Raw genomic sequence first — 27,875 nt, 5'->3', positions numbered from 1 at the left:
CCCGAGAAAAAGAAGGAGCAAAGGGCTTTCTCTGAGAGTGGCTAGACAAGAGAGAGGAGAGGAGCGTCAGCCATATAGACAGAGGAAGAGCAGATCAAAGAATCGCAGGGGCAACCTGCATGAAAGACATTGTATTAAAGCAACGTGGCTAGTTTAAAAAGAAGGGAAGAAAAAATAAACCTGGCTGGATCAGGAACCCTGTCTGGGAAACGTTAACTTTTTTAATCTACATCAGACTGAAATTTGAGTTTGAGACAGAGGTTAGATGGGGAAGCAATGATATGATACTCTTTGATTATTTTTCTGGGCTGCTTTGATTTTGCAGGGCGATGGTGGAACTAATGAAAAACTACTGGTTTATATTAGAATATCAGATGTATTTTACATGGTCTTGAGTGAAATTCAAAATAATCACTTAAAATTATGATATTTACAGTAATAATGACAACACTCAGATCGAAATGTAAAGTGGTGGTACTTCAAGATGAGGTTAAAATAAATGCCACAGCTATGAACAATACTTTTAATGCATTTATTAGTAAACATTTAATAATGTTATTTATGATAATTTGATATAATACGAAGAATGTTAATATTTAAAATATTAATTTCCACATACAAACGCAACACATTTTTATCATTTCAATATGTATTTAAATTACGATTTATTTATTATAGGCAAACATAAATTAACAGTGGCATGTGCATAAATTAACATTCACCTAAATTAATAAATGCTGTAAAAACGGTCCAGTATGTAGTTCATGATACCTAATGCATGAGAACTAATGTTAATGAATTAAACCTTATAGTAAATGCATAAATATATTGTTGCCATAAATTGTTCCCCTGAGGATTGTAGGACGAGGGTATACAAAGTATCCCATGACACATCTAACTGGGACATGGTCCCACATCAAATTAAAGGCAGTACAAATATGTTGTTTTTTGTAAAAAAAAAAAAAAAAAAGACATCAAGCGGCAATATGTGGGCAAAACAAATGCAACCTAGTTATATCACTATAAATATACAGAGACATTGAATGTGTGAGTCCTAAACTCAGAGAGGAATTTGGATAATACCAGCAGAAAGCAGCGGGTGAGGCCGCAGAGCGTGGCTGGGCGAGGAGTGAGGTGGCAGACCGTCAAATGCAGCTGTTGCAGACACTGATTGATAGAGTTTGAAAACAGCTTGGCCAGCAGTGCCAAGACTTTTCAAAAAAATTAACATCATCATCCACGTTTATTCTATAGGACTACATTCTAACATTTTCTAAATTAAAGAAGGAATAATGAGTGCAGTGGAAACTCAAGCTAATCAAATAGCTTATTACGTTTACAAATAATGGGAAATTATTTGATCTCTTTAAAGGACTTTGGCTCACCTGCTACTAAATCAGCATATGTCTGGCCCTAAGCTGAGGGTAACCATTATGTCGGTCAGCTCGTCAAAACATGTGGCTATTTGCCTCTATGTCTCCAGTGGGTTATTATACAATGACGAAGAAGTCCAAAAAAAATTCCTTTTAGCAAACAACACTTCAAACCCACTCTTCACTTTGAAGTTTGATTGAATCATATCCTGCTAGGTAGCACCTCCTTCTCTTCCAAAAGGCTGATGAGTTGACTTAAACTCTCCTTCACAGCCTCCATGTTGTTTGTTGTACTGCCTGCAAGAATCCATTGCTTGCCTCGGGCCAGTGGCTGTAATTCAAAGTACTTCTGTATCTGAAAAAAAAAGAGGAAACATTTATTACATTATAACTGCTCAATAAAAATATCACCAAGACAATTTTGGTTTGTTAAAAAAAAAACAAAAAAACTTTATTAATTATTTTGCTCGTCAGGTTTAATTTTGTGAGAATATAAGAGGCCATGGGGAAAATTCCCGGTAAAAAAAAAAAAAAAAAGAAAGACATGGTAATATCTGAAATTAAAATTGAAATCATATTCAAACAAAGAAGTGAAAACTGAAGTATTTATTTGACAGTTTTTATGTTTGGGATCCAAATTAATCTGTTATTTTGTCTTCAAATTCATCACATTCCTCTAATCTAATCTAATTGATTATGATTTCATATTTTATGATACCCCAAACTGAAGTAATGGAAATTGTTTTTTTTATTTTATTTTATTTTATTTTTTATTTAACAGACAGACATACAGATCAGAATAGTGCATTAACAAGCAATCTAGTAATTCCAGAGTTGAAATAAAAGTGTGTAAATGTATAGGTGGGTGTAAGTGTGGGTTGGTGTGTGTGTATGTATGTGTGTGTGTGTGTGTGTGTGTGTGTATAAGCAAAGTAGCCATTTATTCTTTATTACCATCTTCATTACCATCACCACCACCACTCCTCACTACCATCATACTGCCAGCATTGTATTAGTCAGTTTTTTTATTTTTATTTCTATCTTTTCTCCTATGTAACAATTACCATTGTCAGCACTCTCTATAGACAAATCAATTTTTAGATAGTAAGATAATAATAGAAGATAATATAAGATAACCCTCCCCCCGCATCTCTTCGGTCCCTATTTTCTCCTGTACTATTTTTTTTTTTTTTTATGTTATGTGTAGTGTCTAAGGTGCATTAAAAGAAGGGGTACAGTGTGAGAGTGTCTCAATTTGGGACAGAGGTGTTGTCCTATGGAAACCACTTCTCGCCTGTCTTGCCTGCCTGAGTGTTTATGAGGTTTTTCAATGTGTATAAATATATATACATATATACATATATATACATACACACATACACACATACATACCTTTTTATTTATTTTTATTTTTATTTTATTTTTTCTATTCTACGTTGTGGTGCATTAAAAACACACGAAAAGATTAGGGGGGAATTGGAAATAATCAGTTGATTTAACCATAGCAGTATTGACAACAGTGGAAACAAGGTTCGTAATTCCAAAACAGCAATAATAATAATGATGATGATGACGATGATGATGATGATGATGGCAATGGTGATAACAATGATGAGAGCAACGACAATAACAACAGCAATTACAACAATAATAAAAATAATAATAGTAATCATAACAATAACAATAATAAAGAAAAAAATATATATATTATGACAAAAATAACAAAAATGCAGTAATATCGGTGAGTTGATTAAAAGGTGAGAGGAGTCGGAGTTGAGAGGAGAGAAGGGATTCATAGTTGTAAAAGGTCAGAAAGTGTTGGATGGTAGAGGTCGGTTTCAGATTTGTAATTATAGGGGGGAGATGTATATTCCATTGTAATGAAGTCTGTAATGAGATTTTTCCAGTGGTTAATGTGTATGTTGTTACGAGTTTTCCAGTTCATGAGGATAGTTTTCTTGGCGATGGTTAGAGCTATGAGGAGCATTTTAGAGTTTATATTTTTATTAGTAATTATTGTGAGGTCCCCCAGCAAGCAAAGAGAGGGCGATAGCGGGATGTGGCATCCGACTATAGTGGATAGTGAATGTGTGACCTCTTCCCAAAAGTGTTTGATTGGAGTGCAGTGCCAGGTTGCATGGATGTATGTATCTATAGAATTGTGATTGCAATGAGTGCAAACTTCTGATGTGAAACCCATTTTAGCTAATCTATTGCCTGTGTAATGTGTTCTATGAAGTGTTTTGTATTGTATTAATTGAAGATTAGCATTTTTGGACATGAGATAAAGGACATTTCCCCATAACAATAAGGCTTCCTTTCTCTACACAAACCTCTAAAGAATATCTATAAACAGTTTTTATACATTTCCAAAGTGTAAAAAGCTTGCTATCTGCTAAGAGTTGTCCACTGTAAAGCGAGGTTCAAATCAGGGAAACTGTTTTGATTTAGTTAATAAGTACTCAAAATCTACTAACGATTTTGAGTACTTATTAACTAAATCTAAATGGATAAACAACTGATTAAGTGGATTATATGTCAAAGATATGTGCTCTGTGCTTGATTATATTGTTATGTAGCCCGAGCAGATCAGAAGCATCTGTTAAATCTGATCTATTCAAGTTACATCATACAACTTCTGCTCAAAAGGCACAGCATGACTAACTCTGTAAGTCATAGCAAGGATCTTTTCAGCTTTGCAGGAGTTATTTGGGTTAATAAAAATAACATTTACAGAAGGAAAACATTTGATGTCCTTTTTAATGTCAACAAAAAGAGTTTGTGCTTTCCCATGCGACCCGGTGCGAACTGCTGCACACTCATACAAACGGATGCGATGGCTGGAGATTTTCACTTAATATTAGATTACATTTTCGATTTGTTTCTTGGAAAACCCTACTGTGTGCCTTAAGAACATGTGGAATACAGAACATAATTTCCGAATCGTTTTTGTAAATAGATTGAAGAAGGTTATAACTCATTAAATTCATTGAGCAATTTTTTTTTTTTTTTTTTTTTTTAATAAAGTATTCTTTTGTTATCTGAAAAATAAGCTTAAATGGCTTTAGAGCAGCATCAGGTTGACTAACTATTTACTTAAGTTGTGAAGAGGTACGTAAAATATAAACTATGAGAGACAGAGGGAGCAAAATAAGGGATAGGCGTAAAAGAGCACATGTTGGGGCCCCATACCTGAAATTTGCTTTGACAAATTTACTTAGGGCCCCCAAATCACTAAGGCCGCCCCTGACTGGAATAAAGTACTTATAAATAAATATAATACAACATACAACAGTTCTTTTAATTAGAATAATATGTCATAATATTACTGCTTGTCCTCTATTTTTGTTCAAATAAATGCAGCCTTGGCGAGCATAAGATACTTTCAAAAAGATATGAAAAAATCTTACAGACCCTAAACTACTGAACAGCAGTGTTGTTTTTCTTTTTTCTGAATGACCCTAATTGATATGAGATAATGAGGTATGAGACATGGTGAAACCATGATATCCAAAGTAAGATAGTCATCTAATCCACCATTTACCTTGCTCAAAACAAAAGAGATGCAGCGTCAGATGTCTCTTACCAAATGGTATTACCTTCAGTGTCTCGGTAGGTAAAAGTACAAGGAAATACAGTTCATGGGGCAGATAATATCAGACCAGAGGATATGTTCCTACAACAATCAGATGCAACTATATCTATCGTTTCGCAATCTGCATGTATGATGCACACTCGCTGCCAAACTGATGATAACAGGCAGAAAGACCTGAAAAACCAAATCTAAATGTTCAATGAGATGAGTCTTTTGTCCAAAGTACTGTAACTGAATCCTTCTCAAAAAGAATCACAAATGAAGCACTTGTTTTTGCAGCGCAGGCATATATATTAGTGTCTGCTGTTTTCATCACGACCTATTTCACTGAGTCAGAAGATTGTGTCTCGTCTTTCCTCTTTAGGGGGCATAGAGCTGTTCCTCGCTCAAAGTGTAACAGGAGTTTAATGACAGATTAGGTCACTTTAACCTGGGGCCTGATCGACCCAAACAGTGTTAACAAATTTGTCTTGGTTAAAGGAGTCTGTCCATCTGCTACTAAAGAATCAGAATCAGCTGGACTATAAATGTTGGAATTAAGGCATTTTTCAAATTTTCTAGTTAGATATATTCATATACATTTCTTTAAATTTCAGTTGATTTTATTTGTGCATTTTCCTTTGAGCTCTGCATCTGGGAAAGTTTATGTTCCATTCAATGGGTATTTTAAATGTAACACTGAAAGCAGAAAAATTGTGCATTTATTGGTTTTTTAATTTTTTTCTAAAAACAAAACAAGAATATGGCTGTCACGAGACTGCAAGGGAGGTAAAGGTTGGGATCCAAATGCAGAAGTTTAATGATGTAGAAGGAGTGATCCACAATGTCAGACAGGCATGAGGTTATATACAGAATCAAGCATGGGCATGGCAAGAAGTTCAGGAAAACAGAGCGAAACTGTCTATTCTGCAAAAAAAAAAAAAAAAAAAAAACAAACAAACAAAACCCAAGATAGCACTGTGACACTTTATGACTTCACAATCAATAGCAGAAGAAAACAGGCTCATATAAGCAGAGGTAACAAGATAATTAGGAACAGGCAGTGGCTTGTGAGAAATTAAGTCCATGACACAATGACATAGAATGGTGATACAACAAAATGCTAATTTGTTATGCGGTGTGATTTTGCCTGGAGCGAGGAGCAGATTAAAAAAAAAAAATCGGAGCGTCGTGGTTTTCACTCGCTCCAAGAACGCTCCACCACCGCTCCATCACGAATACAATTCTTGCCAACGGGCTGTCATATAACTGCATATTTAGCAAGAATTCACATGTTAAACATATTTGGCTAGCTTGAAAAAAAGGATCACTCAAATCAGAAAGAATGTGAAAGCTATGATGACAGCGATGGACATGAGCAGGAAGTTATAGTTCTTAAGGAATTTGTTTGTTCCTTCTAGATAGGCTACTGAATATTTTCAGCTAAAAGCATCATTTAAACAAGTACTAGCCTATAACACTTATTCACACACAATCGCTCTCTCAGTAATGCATTAAAAATGTAATCTTACAGTGCTACTTTATCTGTATCCGATTTCGAATGAGCAGAAATCTGTAAGAAATGCATCGACTCGTAGGTAAAATAACTAACGAAAACGTTATTTTCATCACAAGAAAAATTTGCACGGCAAAAAGCAGCAATTATACCTTTTAATACTGACAACCCTGTTATTACCTTGGGTAACACTTTAGAATAAGGTTCCATTAGTTAATGTTAGTTAATGTATTAATTAACATGAACAAACAATGAATAATACATTTATTACTGTATTTATTCATCTTCGTTAATGTTAGTTAATGAAAATACAGTTATTCATTGTTAGTTCATGGTAATTCACAGTGCATTAACTAATGTTAACAAGCACAACTTTTGATTTAAATAATGCATTAGTAAATGTTGAAATTAACATGAACCAAGACTTATAAATGCTGTAGAAGGACTGTTCTTGCTTAGTTCATGTTAACGAAAGTAGTTAACTAACATTAACTAATGGAACCTTATTCTAAAGTGTTACCTTACCTTGTCATGTGATAGGATAAAAGTTTGCACATTAATAAGCTCCAATAAGCCACTCTTCTGTTATTTTATTTTTAATAGGCCTATACGTTATGAACAGAACTATGTTATTTCAAATATACTGAAGCTGAGTGGTGTTTCTGATATCAGTGAGCATGGAGTGGAGCGAGAGTGGGAAACGGTGAACCCAGAGCGGAGCAGAGTTATTAGTGAATGTTTGGAGTGCTCCACTCCACTCACATACTTTTCTGGACTCTGCCACACAAATGTTGCTTTTTGTTAATTACTAAAGGATTTAACACAGAGTAACATCTCACTACCAATCACAAAAGATGCTGTAACGGGCAATTGTAGTTGTATTTTTATTAATAAATTTCTTAAATTATTCTTTGACTATGTTCTGGGCCACCATCTAGGTGTCAAAATTTTTTTGGCCTGATGCCGAACTTACTTGCTGACCCCTGGACTATGGGATTATATAATACATTCTGGCTGTCTACAGAGGACATGGCATGAACTGAATTGTGTGTCTGGCCTACACAAATAGGCCAGTGGCCAGAAGCCGAACTGTAATTCCTCTTGCTTGCTACCCTGAGCTGTGGTGGATCCAGTCCTTTTCTGGAGTTCTCACTATTATTTATGTGTTTCACAGTCAGCTGCAGATATGAATGTCTTTTCATTTCCCTCCTTGAGGTTGGGGCTTTACCAAGACAATTCAGTTTACAAGCCATTCTCTTGGGTGTGATTGACAAATTCCATGTGGGTTTGGAAACCACAAAACTCTCTGGTTACATGCCCAAGCAAACAGCCACTAGACCATTTCATAGCACCAGTCAGAGTTAAATTAACATAAATGGGTTCATATGTTGAACTGTGTTTAGATAGGGCCACACGGTACTGTAGATCTGAATAAGATGGCTGGAGCCGCATAACTGCCAGAAGAAAATACATCTGTTAAAACTCAAGTTTTATTCATTTGAAAAATGAAAATGCATAATCAATATGTCAGCATATGTCTCAAAATTTGTCCGGCTTCTCATGTTCAATTTCAGTATTCATGGTCATCTCAGAAATGGTGTACATGACTTTAAAATTGTAATTGATAAAACTGATTTTGAAAGCTGACAAGACAATATGGAAGTCTTTGTTATTTTCTTATAACCATTTTGCAATTTTGCTAGAAACAAGCAGGGCGGTTGTAACTCCAAGGTTGTTAGTTCGATAAGCAGGGAATGAATTAAGTTGTTTTGGATAAAAAGCATCTGCGAAACACATTAAAGGGGGGGTGAAATGCTATTTCATGCATACTGAGTTTTTTACACTGTTAAAGAGTTGGATTCCCATGCTAAACATGGACAAAGTTTTAAAAATTAAGTTGTACGTTTGAAGGAGTATTTTTGTTCCAAAAAAACCTCTTCCGGTTTGTCACAAGTTTCGGAAAGTTTTTTTCGAGTATGGCTCTGTGTGACGTTAGATGGAGCGGAATTTCCTTATATGGGTCCTAAGTGCGCGCTCTTCTGCCGGAAGAGCGCACGCTCCAGTATAGCAGAGCAGAGAGAGGCTGAGCACAGCCTGATCAGAGCGAGAGAGTCGCGAAAAGTCACAAAAGAAGTGTGTTTTTGGTTGCCAGGGCAAGACAACCCTGCACAGATTACCAAAAGAGAAACAGCATTAAGGGACCAGTGGATGGAGTTTATTTTTACAGAGCATCAACGGTGCAATCAGCAATCAGTGATTGTCAGTGCTCTGCTATACTGGAGCGCGCGCTCTTCCGGCAGAAGTGCCTTAGGACCCATTTAAGGAAATTCCGCTCCATCTAACGTCACACAGAGCCATACTCGAAAAAAACTTTCCGAAACTTGTGACAAACCGGAAGGCGTATTTTGGGAACAAAAATACTCCTTCAAACGTACAACTTAATTTTTTAAACTTTGTCCATGTTTAGCATGGGAATCCAACTCTTTAACAGTGTAAAAAACTCAGTATGCATGAAATAGAATTTCACCCCACCTTTAAGTTAGAAAATAAGAAGAAAATTGCAAGCAATTAATATATATATATGTTTTTTTTTTTTTTCATAATTATTTTTGTGAATCTGGCCCCTGGTCGATTTCTAGAGTGCTCATAATGTTCAAATGATTCCTGAGAATAAGGGTTTATGCTGCGTCTCTGTGGTTAGATAGCACTCTACAACTGTTACATTAGACAAAAATTCCCTACTGAAGAGCATCACCAGGGCTCACCTTGGGCATTTAAGGGTGTGCTCAGATATCAGAAAAAGCCAATTACTCTGGGTGACAAGTTTCCCCCTGAAGATATCAGTCAGCTGTGGAGAACACACTTGAAAGAAATGTCTAGATATCACCAGATGCACTTACCATGAAATTGAGCTGGTTTTTTCAATGTCTAAATAGCCTGCAGTTATGTGCTTGGCAAGGCACAAGGCTTTCAAAGAGGCCCCATAAAATATCACTTACAGACAATATCTACTGCTTTGGACACATTTAAAAAGAAACCAAAAACTCAAACTTGGAGGTGGGTCACAGACTGACAAAGTATAATCTTTAAAGAGCAATTCTGAAACAAGCAGATCAACTTGTTTAATGGATTTATGTAAACGTAAAGGTTCATAGAGCTTTCTTCTGTTATTAGCAGGATGTGAACCATAGTAAGGTGAACATTGAAAAACAACACTTTAGCTAGAAGTTTATACAAACAGCTCCCTTTTCTACACTCTACATTGTCTGTGGGTGTAAGTAATATACAGTACTCTCTACTAACATCCTGCTTTCCTGAAACAGTTACAGTATATCTACAGATACATGTTTTGTCAGAAGATTAATGCTTAAACAGAAGTAAGCTAGAATTTGGTATGTTTGCATCTTTTCATCATCCTACTCACCTGTGGCTCACAATGAGTCAAACTGAGAGTAGCAGTTTAAACTGTCTGCTCTAACAGGGTCATTTTCTTTCAGCTAGATACATTTAAAAAATATATATTTAGTTTAACCTTATGTACTAAATAAGGTAAATAAAATTAAACTAAAACTAACACTGAAAAACTAATAACATAATAATACAAATAGAACTGATAAAAATAATAACAAATCTACAAAAACATTAATTAGCTACTTTTTAAAATATGAAACTAGAACCGCTAGTAGGTGGCAGCAAGTGATTGTCTTAATGAGTGAGTTAGGGGTGAAACTCGATTACAAAAATTCCTTGAGGCAAAACTGCCTCGAAGCCTCGTTAAATTCCTATGACGCACACTATACGTGCAGGGATCTGACTCACCGACCGCTGTTCAATGTTCAGGAAGCACACCACAGCGCGTGATACATTTTGAATTTAGTTGGTGCGATGGCAGAGAGTAAAGATGTCCATAAATGGCAGAGAATGTCTAAAGTTTGGGATCATTACATTCCTAAAAAAGAAGAGAACAAAGTGCAATGTGTCTACTGTACTGCAAAGTAGACATAGCATTCCACAACAGTACTACTTCAATGATTCAGCATCTGAACGGAAAATATCCAATCCATGCTGTTTCACCAAGCTTCACCGAAACAAGGTCATTTAGCCTAAGACTATACATTGATATTTGCTGATTTTAATCCCATACTGTATTTGTAAACAATGTCGTTTAAGTAGTAAACGTATTCATGCTCAATTGCAAAAGAGTATAACCTAAAAAAAAAAAAAGAATCAATTCACACATACACACGCATACACCTTTGTTTCTCTCACACACCAGTCAGACCAATTGCGGCAATGCATCACATATGCTTAAACTTTTATGTAGCCAAGCAACAATAATTTCAGCATGCATTCAATGTATCCACCGGGACGTGATCTTGTGACGCGATTTTTCGAACGCCAATTTGTTTGTGTGGCATCCAATGGCTCACCTTCATGGTTTGAAACTTAAATATTTATAATTTTGCAACATTTTTGTCTTCATCACTAATTGCAAAATGATGGACAATGGTTCACATCTCCCGTGATAACATTATTATATCAAAAGATCTCCCTCTTTTAATTTTCTTTCTTGCTGTAGCCTATTAAAGATTAAATAGTTGAGGTTCTATTTTCGTGCAGGCACATAGAGGGGAAAAGCACTGAGTTTAAGGTAGTCGGTGCTTCAACTGTGCGATACCCTCACGAGGGGCAACCAAAATTTCTGACATCACAAAATAAAAAATAAAAAATCGCTAAGTGTATGCCCGGCTTAAGCTGTAGTCCCGGCTGAGCCGTTTAGATCTTGTGTGTGAAGTGGAAATGCGGCTAATAAAGAGTTCTGACTAATGAACAAATAAAATAAAAGTAAACAGGCAAAGGCGGGCCCCCTACAAGGCGGGCCCATGGGCTGCATCCCACTCAAGCCCAATGGTAAGTCCGGCAATGTGTACTGTATATATATGCATATATATCACTGTAAAACCGAACAGTGAAATTAATGGAATTAGTTAAATGCACTCAAATAATAATGAAAGTTCATTGGATTTAATTAAAATAAGTTCTGTAAACTCAAAATTTTGTTGTAAGGTGAATTTAAAATGATTGCGTTTTCTAGTTCCCAGCATGCTTTGCATCAGAAAACAAGGGAATTAAATGTACAAATTAAGTGTTATTTGGTGTGTTTTTACACAAGATTAACACAGAGGGACATGAGTTAGTACTTAAATGTTTTGTACAATTTACAAAGGTTTCTGTTATGTTGTTTTGTAGTGTTACCATTGTGGTGAAGAGTAGAGCCTGAAATGTAATTTTTAATTTTATGTAAACTTAAAACATTTAAAAACATCACTTAAACTTATATGTATGTATGTATGTATGTATGTATGTATGTATGTATGTATGTATATATATATATATATATATACCATAAGCATAGTTTAAAGAGGGGGTGAAATGCTATTTAATGCATACTGAGTTTTTTACACCCATGCTAAACATGGACAAAATTTAAAAAATTAAGTTGTATGTTTGAAGGAGTATTTCCATTCCAAAAATACTCCTTCCGGTTTGTCACAAGTTTTGGAAAAATTTTTCCCAGTATGGCTCTGTGTGACGTCAGATGGAGCGGAATTTCCTTATATGGGTCCTGAGGCACTTCTGCCGCAAGAGCGCGCGCTCCCGTAGAGCAGAGCACTGAGAGCACAGACATTCACTGATCAGAGCGAGAGCATTGCGAAATGTCACAAAAGGAGTGTGTTTTTGGTTGCCAGGGCAAGACAACCCTGCACAGATTACCAAAAGAAAAACAGCATTAAAACCCTCTGGAGTCTAAGGGTATTTTTGGGGCCTGGAGAAGTTTTTTCATGCCCTGATATTTGTGCTTTTTTCAGTTTCTTATAAATATCTAAATGGGTAAAGTCTAATATCACGGTAATCAACACAAACTGGGCTATAATAATATGTGAAATGCATGCATGTACATGATTGTATTTTTGAGGGAAAAAAAATGTTATGCGTGGTTAGTGAAAAACTAAAAATGTTAAATCACTTGAATAAGGCAATAAAACACATAAAGAACATTGGTTCCCAGGACTGTTGAGAACTGGAGCTTGTAGCTTAGAATTTTTCTTTCTAAATTATGTGAAAATCATCTTGTTTACTCATTCACAGAAAACAATATATTGACTTAAATTTTCTGAGACACTTTTTGTTTGTAAAAGTCATATGCGAGTAGGCGTCAACTATCATGAATATCATTGTGATTTACACCTGAGAAGACAAAGCCCTGCATAATGAGCTGCATAATGAGCCTCTCATTCATGCCACTGAGTGGGGAGTTACAAGAAAGAATGTGAGAACAAAATAAAAGTATATAATTTTATGTTTGTAGTTTATTAAGAATATATTTAATTATCCCACAACATAATTTAATATCCACTTGGGGGAGCAGTTAAACAGTTTATTAGGGACAATCAAAGCTGACTTTCAAACAAATTTTTAGGCACCCTTACTCCAGTCACACAGTCCTTCAGAAATCCTTTTAACAATCTTATTTTCTACCAAAAAAAAAAAAAAAAAAAAAAACATTTATCATCATCATCATTATTATTATTATTATTATTATTATTATTATTATTATTATTATTATTATTATTAATGTTGAAAAGAGCTGAGAATATTTTTCAGGGTTTTTTTAGGGGGAATACATTGAAAGAATTGTTTTCACATTTGTTAGAGTTATCTCTATTTGACACATTTATATTATTTACATCAAGCTTTTGAATGGTATATATTGTATACTGTTATTGAAACTTCATAACGTTTCACTTGATTATACATTTAGTCAGGCATTATAGTTTGGAAAAAGTATTTGGAAAAAATTTACTAGTAAAATGTTTACACGTTATGTGAAAACTAGTACAAATAAATAAAAAGAGACTTACTCATGTTTATGATCTCTGTTAAGCGCGTTAAGCGCGGGGGCGTGGTCACATTAGATATAATGAAAGGATACATGAAAAATAGACATCGCGTTGTTTTCATATGGATTACTTTATCTCAGAATATTTCTATTTAATTATCTCAGATATATATATATCTCTCTCATATCTCTTTGTTGAGTATTCACGGAGTTACAGTTCATTTTAATGACGTGTTTGTAAATGAAGATCAGAGCACACAAAGGCTGCAGACAGCATACCTTGTTTGTTATCTTTATTTTATAAGTGCACAAAGGTGTTTTGTTATTATGTCTGTATCCGAAAAAAAGTAGACCCTTTACAGATTCGATTGATGTATTGCTCTTATCTGTACGATTTAAACTGAGAGTGTAATTTAAGTTCTTTTCGGGGTTATCCAGAGAAAATGACTCAAAACGCATATATGCGTTAATGGACTCCAGATTAAGGGACCAGTGGATGGAGTTTATTTTTTACAGAGCATTAACAGAGTTGTGCAAGTGTTTGTGTTTGTTCCCTGCATTTCGAAGATGCTTGTTTTACAAACAAGGTCCAGTTTGATGCCGGATTTGCACATCGTTTATTTCTTAAGAATAATGCAGTCCCAACGAAAAAGGGTCACGGTCTTGTGTTGGAACCGCAGGCGGTGAGTAAAACTGCTTCAAATATCTCTGTGTTTTTAAAGGGGGGGGGGGGGGTGAAATGCTATTTCATGCATACTGAGTTTTTTACACTGTTAAAGAGTTTGATTCCCATGCTAAACATGGACAAAGTTTCAAAAATTAAGTTGTACGTGTCGTAGCCACTTGGCTCACAGTGAACACGACATAAAGGGGAGACCACACCAAAGTATATTTTAAACAAAAGTATATTTATTAACTAAAATATTCATAAAGTCAGTTTATGTAAGACAAATCAAAAATGTTGTGTAAATCAACATAGTGAAGGTGTAGTGCAAAAAGATAAAGAAGCAGGGCTGCCAACAGCCCTGCTGAGAGTCTACTCGCGAATGCAGTCCTCTAGCAGCCAGCTGGAGAGCACTGATTTTATCCAGCCTCCAATTAGGCCATCAATTAGCCACCTTGGTACAACCCCCATAGCTCCTCCTGCAAACCAGAACAGGGACAAACCAAAACCAGCCACAAAATACCATACTAAAAAAGGGAGAAAGTGGCAGACCCAACACATTAGAGCTGGGCCATCACACCTCCCCCCTAAAAAGACAGAGACCCATATATATGGGACTCTGAATCAGCATTTCCAGGCACAAATAACTAAAAATAAATACAAAACAAAATCTCAAAAACATTCATTCTGGAAGACTCAATCACACTGACTCATTCATAGCCACTCACCCGTGAAACACCACTTTCACCTAGATTGATCACTCTCACCCCCAGTCTCCTTCATATCTCACTATCCAGCAATCCTGGCGCCTGGAAAGCAAATTAAGGACAGTAGAGACCAAAAAAGACAAGGATAAAGACAAACACAATCACTATGACTCCTCCGGGGCCCGAGATAGTGCATCAGCCATCACATTCTCAACACCCTTGATGTGACGTATAGACAGTCTATATGGCTGTAAGAAAAGTGCCCACCGCATAAGGCGTTGGTTAGAATTTTGCAAAGAGTGGAGAAAAGTGAGGGGATTGTGGTCTGAATAGACCACCACTGGATGCAGGCCACCCCCCACATACACATCAAAATTTTGGAGAGCCCAGATCAAGGCCAAAGCCTCCTTCTCAATAGTTGAATAATTAGTTTGGTGTTGATTAAACTTGCGTGAAAAATAACAAACAGGTCTATCCACCCCATTTTTATCTCGCTGCAAAAGAATTGCGCCCGCCCCTACCTGGCTTGCATCAACCTGAATCTGAAAAGGTTGATCTAACTGTGGCGCAGCCAAAACAGGCGCAGAACTCAGCAGCAGCTTTGCATTCTCAAATGCCTGCTGACACTCAGGGGACCAGTCAAACTTAACAGAACTTTTAAGCAGATTTGTAAGTGGGGAGACAACAGTTGAAAAATTACAACAGAAATTTCTATAATAACCAATCATCCCCAAGAAACGCATCAACTCTTTTTTTGTTGTCGGAGGAGGAAACTTATCTATAGCCAAAACTTTGGCTCTCACCAATCGTACCTGACCTTGACCGACCACCTTGCCCAAGTAAACCACAGTGGCTTGGGCAAACTCGCATTTCGCAAGATTCACAGTGAGATTCGCTGCCACCAACTTCTCAAATAGTGCACGAATGCGAGCCAGATGTTGCTCCCAGGTATCCGCATAGGACACCACATCATCAAGATAAACTGCGCACCCTTCCAACCCAACAACGACTCTGTTCATGAGTCGTTGAAAAGTGGAAGGTGCGTTCCGAAGTCCAAAGCTCATCCGGTTGTATGAATAAAGTCCAGATGATGTAATAAAAGAGGAAATCTCTTGGGCTCGAGGTGTAAGCGGTACTTGATAGTAACCTTTCAACAAATCAAATTTACTAACAAAACATGCAGCACCAACCTGGTCCACACAGTCCTCCATTCGGGGTAATGGAAATGAGTCTGGTTTTGTCACCATGTTAACTTTCCTATAGTCAGTACAAAACCTAAAGGTGTTATCAGGTTTTTTGACCAACAAGCATGGTGATGCCCAGCTTGAGTAAGAAGGCTTAGCCAAACCATTATCTAAAAGATACCGGACACTGTCCTCCAAACTTTTGTGTTTATCCGGTGAAACCCGATAAAATCTCTGCCGAATAGGCTGTGCATCTCCGACTTCTATTTCGTGCTCTATTAGACTCGTACAGGTTGGGATGTCTGAAAATAAAGAAGAAAACTCAAAAATTAAGCTTTTCAACTGTTCACGTTGCCTCCCCTCCAAATGAGTCAAAAGACTGTCCAACTTAGCCAGCGACTCAGTGTTATTTAAACGCCCATGTAGGACTGCATCGTCCGGACCCTGAACCCCATCTTCAGCTGCCACCTGAGATGTGCTCAATACCTCCTTGATAACTGCTAATCCCACAGGTTTCATGTCAACCTTGTCACCCCCCACCGACAATGTTGGGGAATAATAAGGCTTGAGCAGATTTATGTGACATAATTGGGTAGATCTCCTACGCTCAGGAGTAGACACCAAATAATTAAGTGCTGAAACCCGCCGCACAACAGAATAAGGACCAGAGTACTTGGCCCTAAAAGGCGAACCTGGTATAGGCAGTAATGCTACTACTTGGTCACCTGGACTAAACTCTCTAGTCTCCGCCTTGCGATCATAAATTCTTTTCATTTTTTGCTGAGCTTCAGTTAAATTACTGCTTGCCATTTTCCAGGCCAAAAACAGTTTGCGACGAAACCCATTTGTATACTCCGCCAAGCTTTCTGGTGGTTCTGAATTATCCAGATCACTGCTCAGTACAGACAAAGATGAGCGCACTTTGTGAGCAAAAACCAATTCGTTCGGGCTAAAACCTGTACTTTCCTGCACAACGCTTCTTGCCGCCAGTAATAGCCATGGTAAGCCCTCTTCCCAGTCCCTTTCCATCTCAACACAGTAAGCACGCAACAAAGATTTTAAAGTGGCGTGAAACCGCTCCAGAGCCCCTTGACTCTGTGCATGATATGCACTACTTAGATTGTGCTTTATGCGCAGCTGCTTTAGAGCCTCGGCAAACGTCCTAGAAGTAAAGTTTGAACCCCTGTCACTTTGAATTACCTTCGGTATTCCAAAGATAGATATAAAATGTGATAGTGACTTTATAATTGACTTTGTTGTTATACTTCTTAGGGCATATGCAGCAGGGTAACGCGTAGCCTGACACATTATTGTAAACAAATACAAGCAGCCAGATTTCGATGTAGGCAAGGGACCTACACAATCAATTATGAGATGTTCAAATGGAGTACCTACTGACGGAATTGGATGTAGTGGCACAGGTTTAATAGACACATTTGGTTTACCCGCAATTTGACAGATGTGACATTCCTTAATAAACTTAGCCACATCACGTTTTATCCGCGGCCAGTAAAAGTGCTGTAACAAATGACTGTATGTTTTCTTTACACCGTAATGTCCAGTCATTTCCCCGTGTGCAGTTTTTAACACTAGATTACGATATTTCTCAGGAACAACCACCTGCAACACCGGATCTGCTACCTCAGGGTTTGCAAACGGTGACCACCTGCGAAGCAACAAGCCATTTTGGACACAATAGTTATTATCCATGCTTAACTCTGAAGCCAAATCAAAATATTTCCGAAGGCCAAGATCGTCTTTTTGTGCGTCAATCATTTCACTACGAGAAAGTGATGCTGGCAACTCTGGAATATATAATTTTAGTTTGGTTTTAGACGCATCAGATGGCTTCTCCAACTGTGCGCGACTCATTGCGCGAGTCACCGCACAGGCAGTGAACACCTCTGGAAAATCTTGCAGATTTTTGTCAGACTCAGCTGATGGTACAACGTCTCTTCTAACCACAGGAGGTGGTAGTGACCCTTCAGGCCAAACACGGCCCCCACCCAAATTATTTCCCAAAATGAGTTCGACACCATCTATTGGTAAAGATGGACGCACGGCAATTGTTACCTCTCCATTGCAGAACGCTGAAGACAACTGAATCTTATGCAATGGCACTGAAAATGGTTGCAGATCAATTCCACGAATTAAAACTACATTTCCAGTGTTTGAAACTGAAGAGAACGGTAGAACAGACTCACTAATAAAAGACTCTGATGCTCCCGTATCCCGTAATATTCTAACTGGGACTTTTTGAGCATCGTCAACCATTGAAAAGAAACCTTCTGTGATAAACGGAGTATAATCCACAACATTAGACACTGCTGTTTTATCACCGTCTATCTTCCCAACTTGTACATTCGTCTGTTGACGATCGGGCGCGGTTAACAGAGCCTCCTGTGATCCAACATAGTGTTGTAATTTCGTAGCAAAAACACTAGAAGCGCAGCCTACAGGTTTGCTACTGCCTGCTTTACTCTTATTACGAGCGCTCAACATTGGACATTCTTTTTTCCAGTGACCCGTTTCTAAACAATAGTGACATTTATTGTCAGCATCCATGTCCCTGACTCTGTTACGAGTTGAATCGGGCCTCCAAAAAGGACCCGCATTAAAAGGACCTGTGTTAGGACGAACAGGGCGATGTTCTCTACGACTATACTCATGTCTTGGCGGATGCTCCCTCATAGGATTTTTGTGCATTAACACGAAATTATCCGCTAGGACAGCAGCCTGAGCGGCCGTCCTCACCTGATGTTCACTTACGTAAGTGGCAATTCGTTCTGGCAAAATGTTTTTAAATTGCTCTAAAATCACCAAGTCGCACAAATCATCAAAATTGCTAATGCCCTCAGCCGTACGCCAACGATGGAAAAAACTACTGAGCTCTCTAGCTATCTCAGCATGGGTTTGTCGATCACTCTTTCTCCAATTACGGAAACGTTGTCTATACGCTTCTGGAATCAATTCGTAACATTTTAAAACTGCATCTTTAACACACTGATAGTTCTTTCTCTCTGTAGTGGGCAACGCAACAAATGCTTCCTGCGCTTTCCCAACTAATACAGTTTGCAAAAGCAAGATTTTATCCTCATCATCCCACTCTCGATCAGAGGCGACATTTTCAAATAGTGAGAAAAATACGTCAGGATCACGTTCATTGAATTTGGGAAGAAATTTGATCATACCAGCCAAACCAGATTTTTCGCCACTGGAGGAAAATTTACCATCGGCTACCAGTTTGAGTCTGAAACGCTCGATTTCCTTATCCTGCTCTTGAAGTTTAAGTTTCTGCAACTCCAACAAACGATCCTTTTCACTCTCTTGTGTCTTATGTTCCAGTTGCATTCGTAACAGTTCTTTATGTTGCTCAAACGTCAATCCACTATCAGAAGACGACATGCTTGCTGCCACAGGTATAACTGGAAACGATAGCCCTGTACTATTTGTGTCTATCGGTGTATTTCTAGGCAACACTTGTTTGTCTTTTAAATGTTCACGAATAAATTCAACTATTTGCTCTTTTTTAGCAGATTTAGACAACGTTAATCCAATCATGTAATGATCTGCTACATTAAACAATTGCTCTTTTGTTAAGGCTAACAACAAACTCTCTGACGGAGCGCTAAAAAAATCATGCAACGCGCTCATAATTTAGCACTTAATCCACCTTTCAACAATGTATCAAATCAAACACACTAAAGCACTCAACTCAATCTAAAGATCAGTCTTCCAGATTATCCAACCAAACAACTTAACTTACGTGAATAACTACAGCCCGCAAAACAGGACAAACAAACTACGGAGCTTCCCCGTATCTAAACATTTACCCCCACTATTCTACCCTATTTTCACACTGTGTCCAAGAACCGAGCTCTTTACTCACCCATACCGCTGGAGACGTACTGTCCCGACCATAGGCCAATTCAGTCGTTTCTCCACGGCGATGTCCTCGGTCCAGACACCAGTGACGCTCCAACCTAATCCCCAGCGCAGAAAAACGCTCTAAGACGGAGTTAAATGATCACTCCAAACATTCGCTGTCCTGCTACGCAAGCTGAAACACTTCACCAAACCAAATGGTTGGAACTAAGCTCTACACTGCAACACGACATATATGTTTACTACACAATACAAACAGTGTGGATCCCCTCTAAACATTCGGCCCAGCACGATTACGTCACACACGCACGTCAATCGGCCAATTGTGTAGCACTACTTTACTCGCATTACGCTCTTCTATAGTAAATAATGAGAATTAATAGTAGCCTACCTTCCAAAATCGGTTCAAAACCGTCGGACGAGCCCCCATATGTCGTAGCCACTTGGCTCACAGTGAACACGACATAAAGGGGAGACCACACCAAAGTATATTTTAAACAAAAGTATATTTATTAACTAAAATATTCATAAAGTCAGTTTATGTAAGACAAATCAAAAATGTTGTGTAAATCAACATAGTGAAGGTGTAGTGCAAAAAGATAAAGAAGCAGGGCTGCCAACAGCCCTGCTGAGAGTCTACTCGCGAATGCAGTCCTCTAGCAGCCAGCTGGAGAGCACTGATTTTATCCAGCCTCCAATTAGGCCATCAATTAGCCACCTTGGTACAACCCCCATAGCTCCTCCTGCAAACCAGAACAGGGACAAACCAAAACCAGCCACAAAATACCATACTAACAAAGGGAGAAAGTGGCAGACCCAACACATTAGAGCTGGGCCATCACATACGTTTGAAGGAGTATTTCTGTTCCAAAAATACTCCTTCAGGTTTGTCACAAGTTTCGGAAAGTTTTTTTCGAGTATGGCTCTGTGTGACGTTAGATGGAGCGGAATTTCCTTATATGGGTCCTGAGGGCGCGTCTGCCGGAAGAGCGCGCGCTCCCGTATAGCAGAGCAGAGAGAGCACAACAGACATTCACTGATCAGAGCGAGAGCGTCGCGAAATGTCACAAAAGGAGTGTGTTTTTGGTTGCCAGGGCAAGACAACCCTGCACAGATTACCAAAAAAAAAAAAACAGCATTAAGGGACCCGTGGATGGAGTTTATTTTTACAGAGCACCAACGGAGTTGTGCAAGTGTTTGTGTTTGTTCCTTGCATTTCGAAGATGCTTGTTTTACAAACAAGGCCCAGTTTGACGCTGGATTTGCACATCGTTTATTTCTTAAGGATAATGCATTCCCAACGTAAAAGGGTCACGATCTTGTGTTGGAACCGCATGCGGTGAGTAAAACTGCTTCAAATCTCTCTGTGTTGTTAACTTAGCTATCAGCGCGTAAGCACATCAAGTAAACAACATGAGATGTTGTCATCAAACTGCACTTTCCACATGTACAGCTTAAAAAAAAAAAAAAAAAAAAAAAAAGACGACAAAGTGGAACTTAGTCATTTTCCAAAACCGCTAAGCAAATATATACAGTTTCAGTACATACCACATAGAGAAGCCTTTGCTGATGCTGCTCTTGTTAAATTTCAGCCTCTGGATCTGTGTCACAGCTTCCAGACGCGCTCAACGCAAAAGCCTATACTGGCGCTCGTGATTCTTTAGCTCCGCCCACACGTCACTCCTCCAGCCGCTCGTGTTTTTCCGGGAAAAATCGGTACAGACTATCTTTCTCTTATGAATATAATAAAACTAAAGACTTTTTGGAGTTATGAAGGATGCAGTACTACTCTATAGGTACTCAAGATTAACAGGACATTGAGTGAAAACGAGCATTTCACCCCCCCTTTAAGTAAAATTTCTACATTCATATTGTCACGTAACCAGCCCTTCTCTGCTAAAACTCCATGTGTGGCCTCATGGGATTGTAAAGTGTCCATCAGATGCAAATCTCAGAATTCTGGCTGATGTAGTAGGTCATCTTGATACTTGTTGGTAACTGTTTCATTAATGCTGCATATTTAGGCATACGATTCATTGCACTATTTGAGGTTAGAAGGCATGTTTTGCATATTCTGACATGTGGTATTAATTGTTTGTGGGTGGTTAGTAAAATAGACAGGTCTGTGCTATGGAATACTTTGTGAAACTGTTTAGCGAATTGAACAAAGAGAGTGACAGTGAGGGGTGACAAAGAGATGGAGAAAGATGGAGTAAAGTGAGAAAGTTTGTTTGGATGCTTAGGTAGGACCCAAAATCCCAGTGAGGAGAGTGAGAAGACCATCCAAGATCAATAACCCTGAGGCTTCACCGGAACAATGTCAAGGTCTTGCCGGGCAACAAATGAAGACTTTAAGCGGTGCTGTGCCTTGCCGTGCTGGCCGAAGATTTACTGTCTTCTACCGCTCAGAAGGGAGAGCAGCTCCCAAAAATGTGCAGTCTGGTAAAAAAGTTCAAAGCAGACCAATTCTCCGCTCACTCTCTTCTAAAAGCCAACTGACCAGTGCCAGATCAGAGGTGTCCTCTGGAGGATCATAAATCCAGATGGCACAGGGACACTTATTGTGGTCCTTTCCAAGGCTTCAGAACAATGCTATTGCACTTAAGGCCCAGGGACTGTGATAATGCACTTTCCATATAAGCAGTGACTACAAATGCATATAAAAGATGTCTCAGATATATTCCCACTTGGACAGAGCTTGACCTTTCTTTCTTTATTTTTACAACCCCTAATGTTTGTATTGATCTTTTTTTCCCACTGGGATTGAATGATTACCAAGTCACTGTTTTTTGTGAACTACAAGATTTCACTTGGGGAAGACCACCATAATGAAGTATGTGAAATTCTTGAGTGCCATACATAAAAAAAATATTACTGGGGTGTCATGCACCCAGCTTTTTTTAGGAAGCACCAGTGACCTTTCTATAGCCATCATCATTTATAATGCCTGTGCTGTCACTTTTTTACAACATTTTAAACTCCTGCATTGATACTGAGTTCCACATATTCTGATGGATTGAAACCATCAACTTGATTCATGGCCATGGCAAACTGCACCTTACCTCAACATCTGGAAGCACATTTTGTGAATCAGAGGCTGTTTTCTGCAGCCCTTAGGAAATAAACATTAATTAACATTTTCTATTTAAAAAAAGGCTGTAAATAAATGTTTTTAGACTTTTTGATCCAGAAAAAAACATATCACAGTTTCCACAAAATTATTAAGAAACAAATATTTTTTTTTACACTTAGATAATAAGAAGAAATGCTCCTTGAGCACCAAATAATAATATTACAATTATTTCAGAAGGATCGAGTGACACTGAAGACTGGAGTATGCCTGCAGAAATTCTGATTTGCCATCACAGTGAAATAATGCAGTGCAAACATGATATGTTTATAAGGGGAATCCCTCTCTGACTGGATTAGTAAATAAATGGCAGGGTCAATGAATGGGCCTCAACCCCTGTACTGACAGCAACCCCAGCTGCATTTCCAGGGAAGCAGAGGCTGTGACACGGCTTGTCTGGATTTAGTTCAGATTTACAGTAACTTAATTCATTATGAGCTGGGAAATGTGCCCCAATTGCTAACATCTGGGCTGTGCAGTTTTAAATGGGTGAGCATCATATGCAGAATCCATCTTTGTGCACCTTCTCCAGACCAGCCTCTCTCTACCTTGGCGGTTGGAGGAGGTCTGGGTGGTGGCAAAGCAAACCACACAATGGGGCTCAAAGGGGCCAGTGAAAGGACACCTCCCACCCTTCCCTATTCCCTTTACTGGCCCACCACTTTTTACTTTCCCAGTTCTGACAGGTGAACCACAGGAGAGAAGTACAACAGAGAAACTCTCAACACACACAGCATGTAGAGAATCTAAGAGATCCCCTCAAGATGATTTAAAACGTACTCTGAGATGAAGCCCCCACACCTTTCCTGTACCTTGTGTCCTGGGACCTCAATCTGATATCTGTTCTTACATGGAGTTGTTTCTCTCTTTTCTTGTGTGCCCTCCCCTCACTGTAGTCTTGACAACAGCTTAAGCATGACAAGGTCAAGAATAGGGGTGTTGGGAGGGGGAAATAGGGTGATCGAGTGAGCTCAAGGATATTGATGGAGCAGAGAATAAGAGTTTAAGGACAAAAGAAAGTAACAAATAATTATTTTCTCACTGGTTAAAATCAGATCTGATTCAGGTTATATTATCATGCAATCTGCTTCATATGTTCACTTCATCTACACTACACACTGAAGCCAAATTTAGAGGCATAGACACTGGAAGGTAATCGGTTCCTGTACATTCCACATGACAGCATTACACTAGGGTTGTGCACCATTCAGAAATGAATTTGAACTGATACTGTAATCAGGATGCAAAACTGAAATTCAGATTTTAATGTAAGAAAGTAAAACTAAAAGGAATTCAAATTCAAATATAAAAAAACTATGAGGTTTACTTGACAAGACATTGTTTAAAAGCTTTGAAGTTTTCATGTTTTTAAATTTGAAGATTTTTAAGCTGTATGGACAGAGCTAATGACAGAACAACAGAGCGATAGAACAATAGAGAGACAAAGCGATTGAAAGGTAAATAGTTAAATAAATACAGAGATAGATGAACATAATGACAGACAGACAAAGAGAGAGAAAGATAGATATAACAACAAACATAAACAGAATGGAGGGCAAGATAGACAGAACTATTGAACAATATATTACAGTAGAATGAATGATAGAATGATAGAATGATGGATGGATGGATGGATGGATGGATGGATGGATGGATAGATAGGATGCTAGACGGATAGACAATCACAGACAGACAGACAGACAGACAGACAGACAGACAGACAGACAGACAGACAGACAGACAGACAGACAGACAGACAGATAGATAGATAGATAGATAGATAGATAGATAGATAGATAGATAGATAGATAGATAGACAGATTAATAGTGGCTACTTGAATTTAGTTTACATTTGCGTGTAGCCATTAAACTGATCACTAATATCCTCTTTAGGCTTTAGTATAATCCAGGCATTTAGCTTTACACAAAACAGTGACGGTGATGCCTTTTGTAATGGCAAACTATTCACAGTCACAAAAAAACACATTTGCATCTTAAACATCCCTATGCCCGAGTGGAAACAAATGCTTCTCTTAAGAATATGATTTGTGACTTTGGTTGTTCTTCAAACAGAAAAGAACCAATAGAAAAAAAGATATGGGAGAAAGAAGCTAGATTTCCAGCGTTTGATCCCTATGACTTGGCACTGAATAGGGGTTCAGGTCAGATGTGAATGGGCTTTCGGAAGTCTTGCTCTAGCCTGTAGCAGCCAATCTTCTGACCTCGTCTGCCGGCTAGACAATGGAAAGGCGTTGACCACAATGTGAGTCCGGCTTTTAAATACAGGCACGACAGTGAATAGAAATTGTTGCCTGAATGGAGTCTCTTCCCGCCGTGGTGAGGACCTTAAGGGGTCAAGGTTCATCCGTGTCTGGCAGAGACGTGTGGGAACAGCAAGGCAAGATGCCCACTTAACTTGGCCTCTGTATTGAGACCTAACCCAGAGGTGGGCTGACCAGCAACTAAATGTGACAAATAGTTGAGGCAGTGTTAGTGACAAGATCACTGGCAAAAAATAGCAAAGACTTAAGAGTTAATTTACATATCAGGCCTTCAAATATAGAAAGCAATGCTACACATCCTGAAGGACACGGTTTAATGCATCGAACCACAGAAATGTTTTGGTGTGGACAGATATTATTGGATTTAGGTGCAAGAGCAAGAAAATGGGCAGAAAGAGAAAAAAAGATTGGGAATTGGAAATGCTTCAAGCTATATATTACTATCAATCATATTAATACATATATATATTATAATCTATAAGTGTGTTTCTGCAAAGTTTCAAATCGACAAACTATGTCCAACATCACAACTCGGTAACTCGTGTATCATCAGGATTGTAGATTTCTACCTGTTAATGCTTATCCAAACAAAATCTCATCCATATAAAATCTTGGTCACATATAAGCAGAATTTGCAACACTAATGTATAATAAATCACAGAAAACCAAAGATTTAAATCTGCAAGGTATTAAAAAGGATGTACAAAATCTATTATGTCAACATTTTCTGTGACCATGCAGCACTAGACTGAAAGAGCAAGTCCTATCAACTGCCCCCGGGCCAAAGGGACATCCTTACTGTTGAGCCTTTTTCTTGATATGTTTGCTAAACCACAACAAAAAAAAAAAAAAAAAAAAACACACTGTCAGCAGTTTACACCTACTTCAGAAATATTGTCTACTTATTGATATATTAAAATTTATATTTCATTTTATATTGATGTGGTAGCTATTTATGTGTCACGAATATGTGTCTTGTCTTTGTTTTCTCTGGACTCCATTTCCCATGATCCCTCACTTAGGAACCAATCACATATTCACTTCTGTTTCCCATTATTCACACTATTAAGGTTTCTGCTCATCCACACACAGATTGCTGATTATTGTGATAGTCTATACCAGGGTTCCTCAAATCTTGCCCTGGAGGGTCAATCTGCTGCAGAGTTTAGCTACAACCCTTATCAAACTCACCTACCTGTGATTTTCTAATGATCCAGAAGACATTGATTAGCATGCTCAGGTGTTTTTGATTAGTGTTAGAGCTAAACTATGCAAGAAGGTGGATCTTTTGGGCCAGATTTGAATATCCCTGGCCTATACCCTTTTCCCCTAGCTGTGTCTGAAACCGCTCCCTATCCACTATATAGTGCACTATATCAGGTGTCAGCCATTTTGTAGTGCTGTCCGAATACTGATTGAACGACTTCACCCCCAGCATTTGTCCACTAACTTTTACCCACAATTCTTTCTGATTTCGAGTGTACAACCAATGTACACTCACTGAAGCAGTATTTCCCACAATCCAATGTGGAGAGCCGGCGAGCTGGAAGCGGGAGCGAGAGTGAGCGAGTTTTAATGAGAGATGCCGTTTACATCTTTATTATGTCTGTTTTAACTTTTTTTTTCATGCATTATTTATATTAAAATATGTTATGTAGGCAATAACTCAGTTTAATATTTGACTAATTTACTGAGGTGGCATCATTGTTAACTTACAGAAATAATGATAATTTGGTGGATAATTTAAAAATATTCGTTAATCACAGTAGCGTATTCATTCTGATGTAAAATAAACAGTCGCCTGAGGGTGCTCTAAAACCATCTTTTCTGAGCTTAATGATTATGAACATAAAAGAACCTAAAAAAAAAAAAAAAAAAAAAAAAAAATTTATATATATATATATATATATATATATATATATATTATATACCATCGATTAAACCACAAAGCTGACGCGGAGGTATGTATAATTGCAATATAAAGTCATTTTGAGTATTATTGTTATTAATATTATTTTCTATAATAAGGTACATGCAATATAAAATTACATATGGCAATGTTATTGCAACAGCTCCAAGTCTCACGCGCAGTATATACGTCACCGTCTGAATCCGTTCACTTATTTGTTTACTCCTTTCTGATATAGTGAACTCACTGCCATACACTATATAGGGATTAGTGAATGAGTGAACGAGTGAGCAATTTTTTTGCTTTGCTTTCGTGCTTTTTGATCCTGTACTGTTTTCTTCTTTCTGATTGTTTGCTGCCTACCTGGACCCTTGCCTGTTTTGGGGATTACTCTTTTGTCTGCCCCGGATTATATCTGTTTGCTGGTATTTGACCTTGCCTGTTTTGAACACTCTGTTGAATAACGCCTGCACTTAGATGCAATACTGCATTGTCACACCTCCTACGTTACAGTATGTCTATAATTAAAGATATACCCTACCATTTAAAAAGTTTGGGGTCAGAAAGTAATTATTAAAATTTTCACAAAAATATTAAGCAGCACAAGTCTTTTTAACATTAATAATAAGATTTTTTTTTTCCTGTGCAGCAAAAAAGCATATTAGAATTATTTCTCAAGGATGACACAGAAGACTAGAGTAATGATAGAAATTCTGCTTTTCTATCACAGGAATAAATTATGTTTTAAAA

At 37.9% G+C, this 27,875-nt stretch overlaps 1 protein-coding gene across 1 annotated transcript in view; it reads right to left on the bottom strand.

Annotated features, from left to right (window-relative positions):
- Positions 1 to 958: 958 nt before the first annotated feature.
- LOC113077907 (ADP-ribosylation factor-like protein 15) overlaps positions 959 to 27,875 on the bottom strand; it is a 110,410-nt gene continuing 83,493 nt past the window's right edge. Inside the window, exon 5 of the mRNA XM_026250174.1 lies at positions 959 to 1,728. Coding sequence (XP_026105959.1) covers positions 1,576 to 1,728 — 153 coding nt within the window. The 3' untranslated portion in view covers positions 959 to 1,575. The remainder of the gene's footprint in view (positions 1,729 to 27,875) is intronic.

This window comes from Carassius auratus, chromosome 5 (genome assembly GCF_003368295.1).
Source record: "Carassius auratus strain Wakin chromosome 5, ASM336829v1, whole genome shotgun sequence".
Taxonomy (NCBI): Eukaryota; Metazoa; Chordata; class Actinopteri; order Cypriniformes; family Cyprinidae; genus Carassius; species Carassius auratus.
The sequence above is the reverse complement of the archived record's forward strand: the minus strand, read 5'-3'. Positions and strand labels throughout refer to the sequence as shown.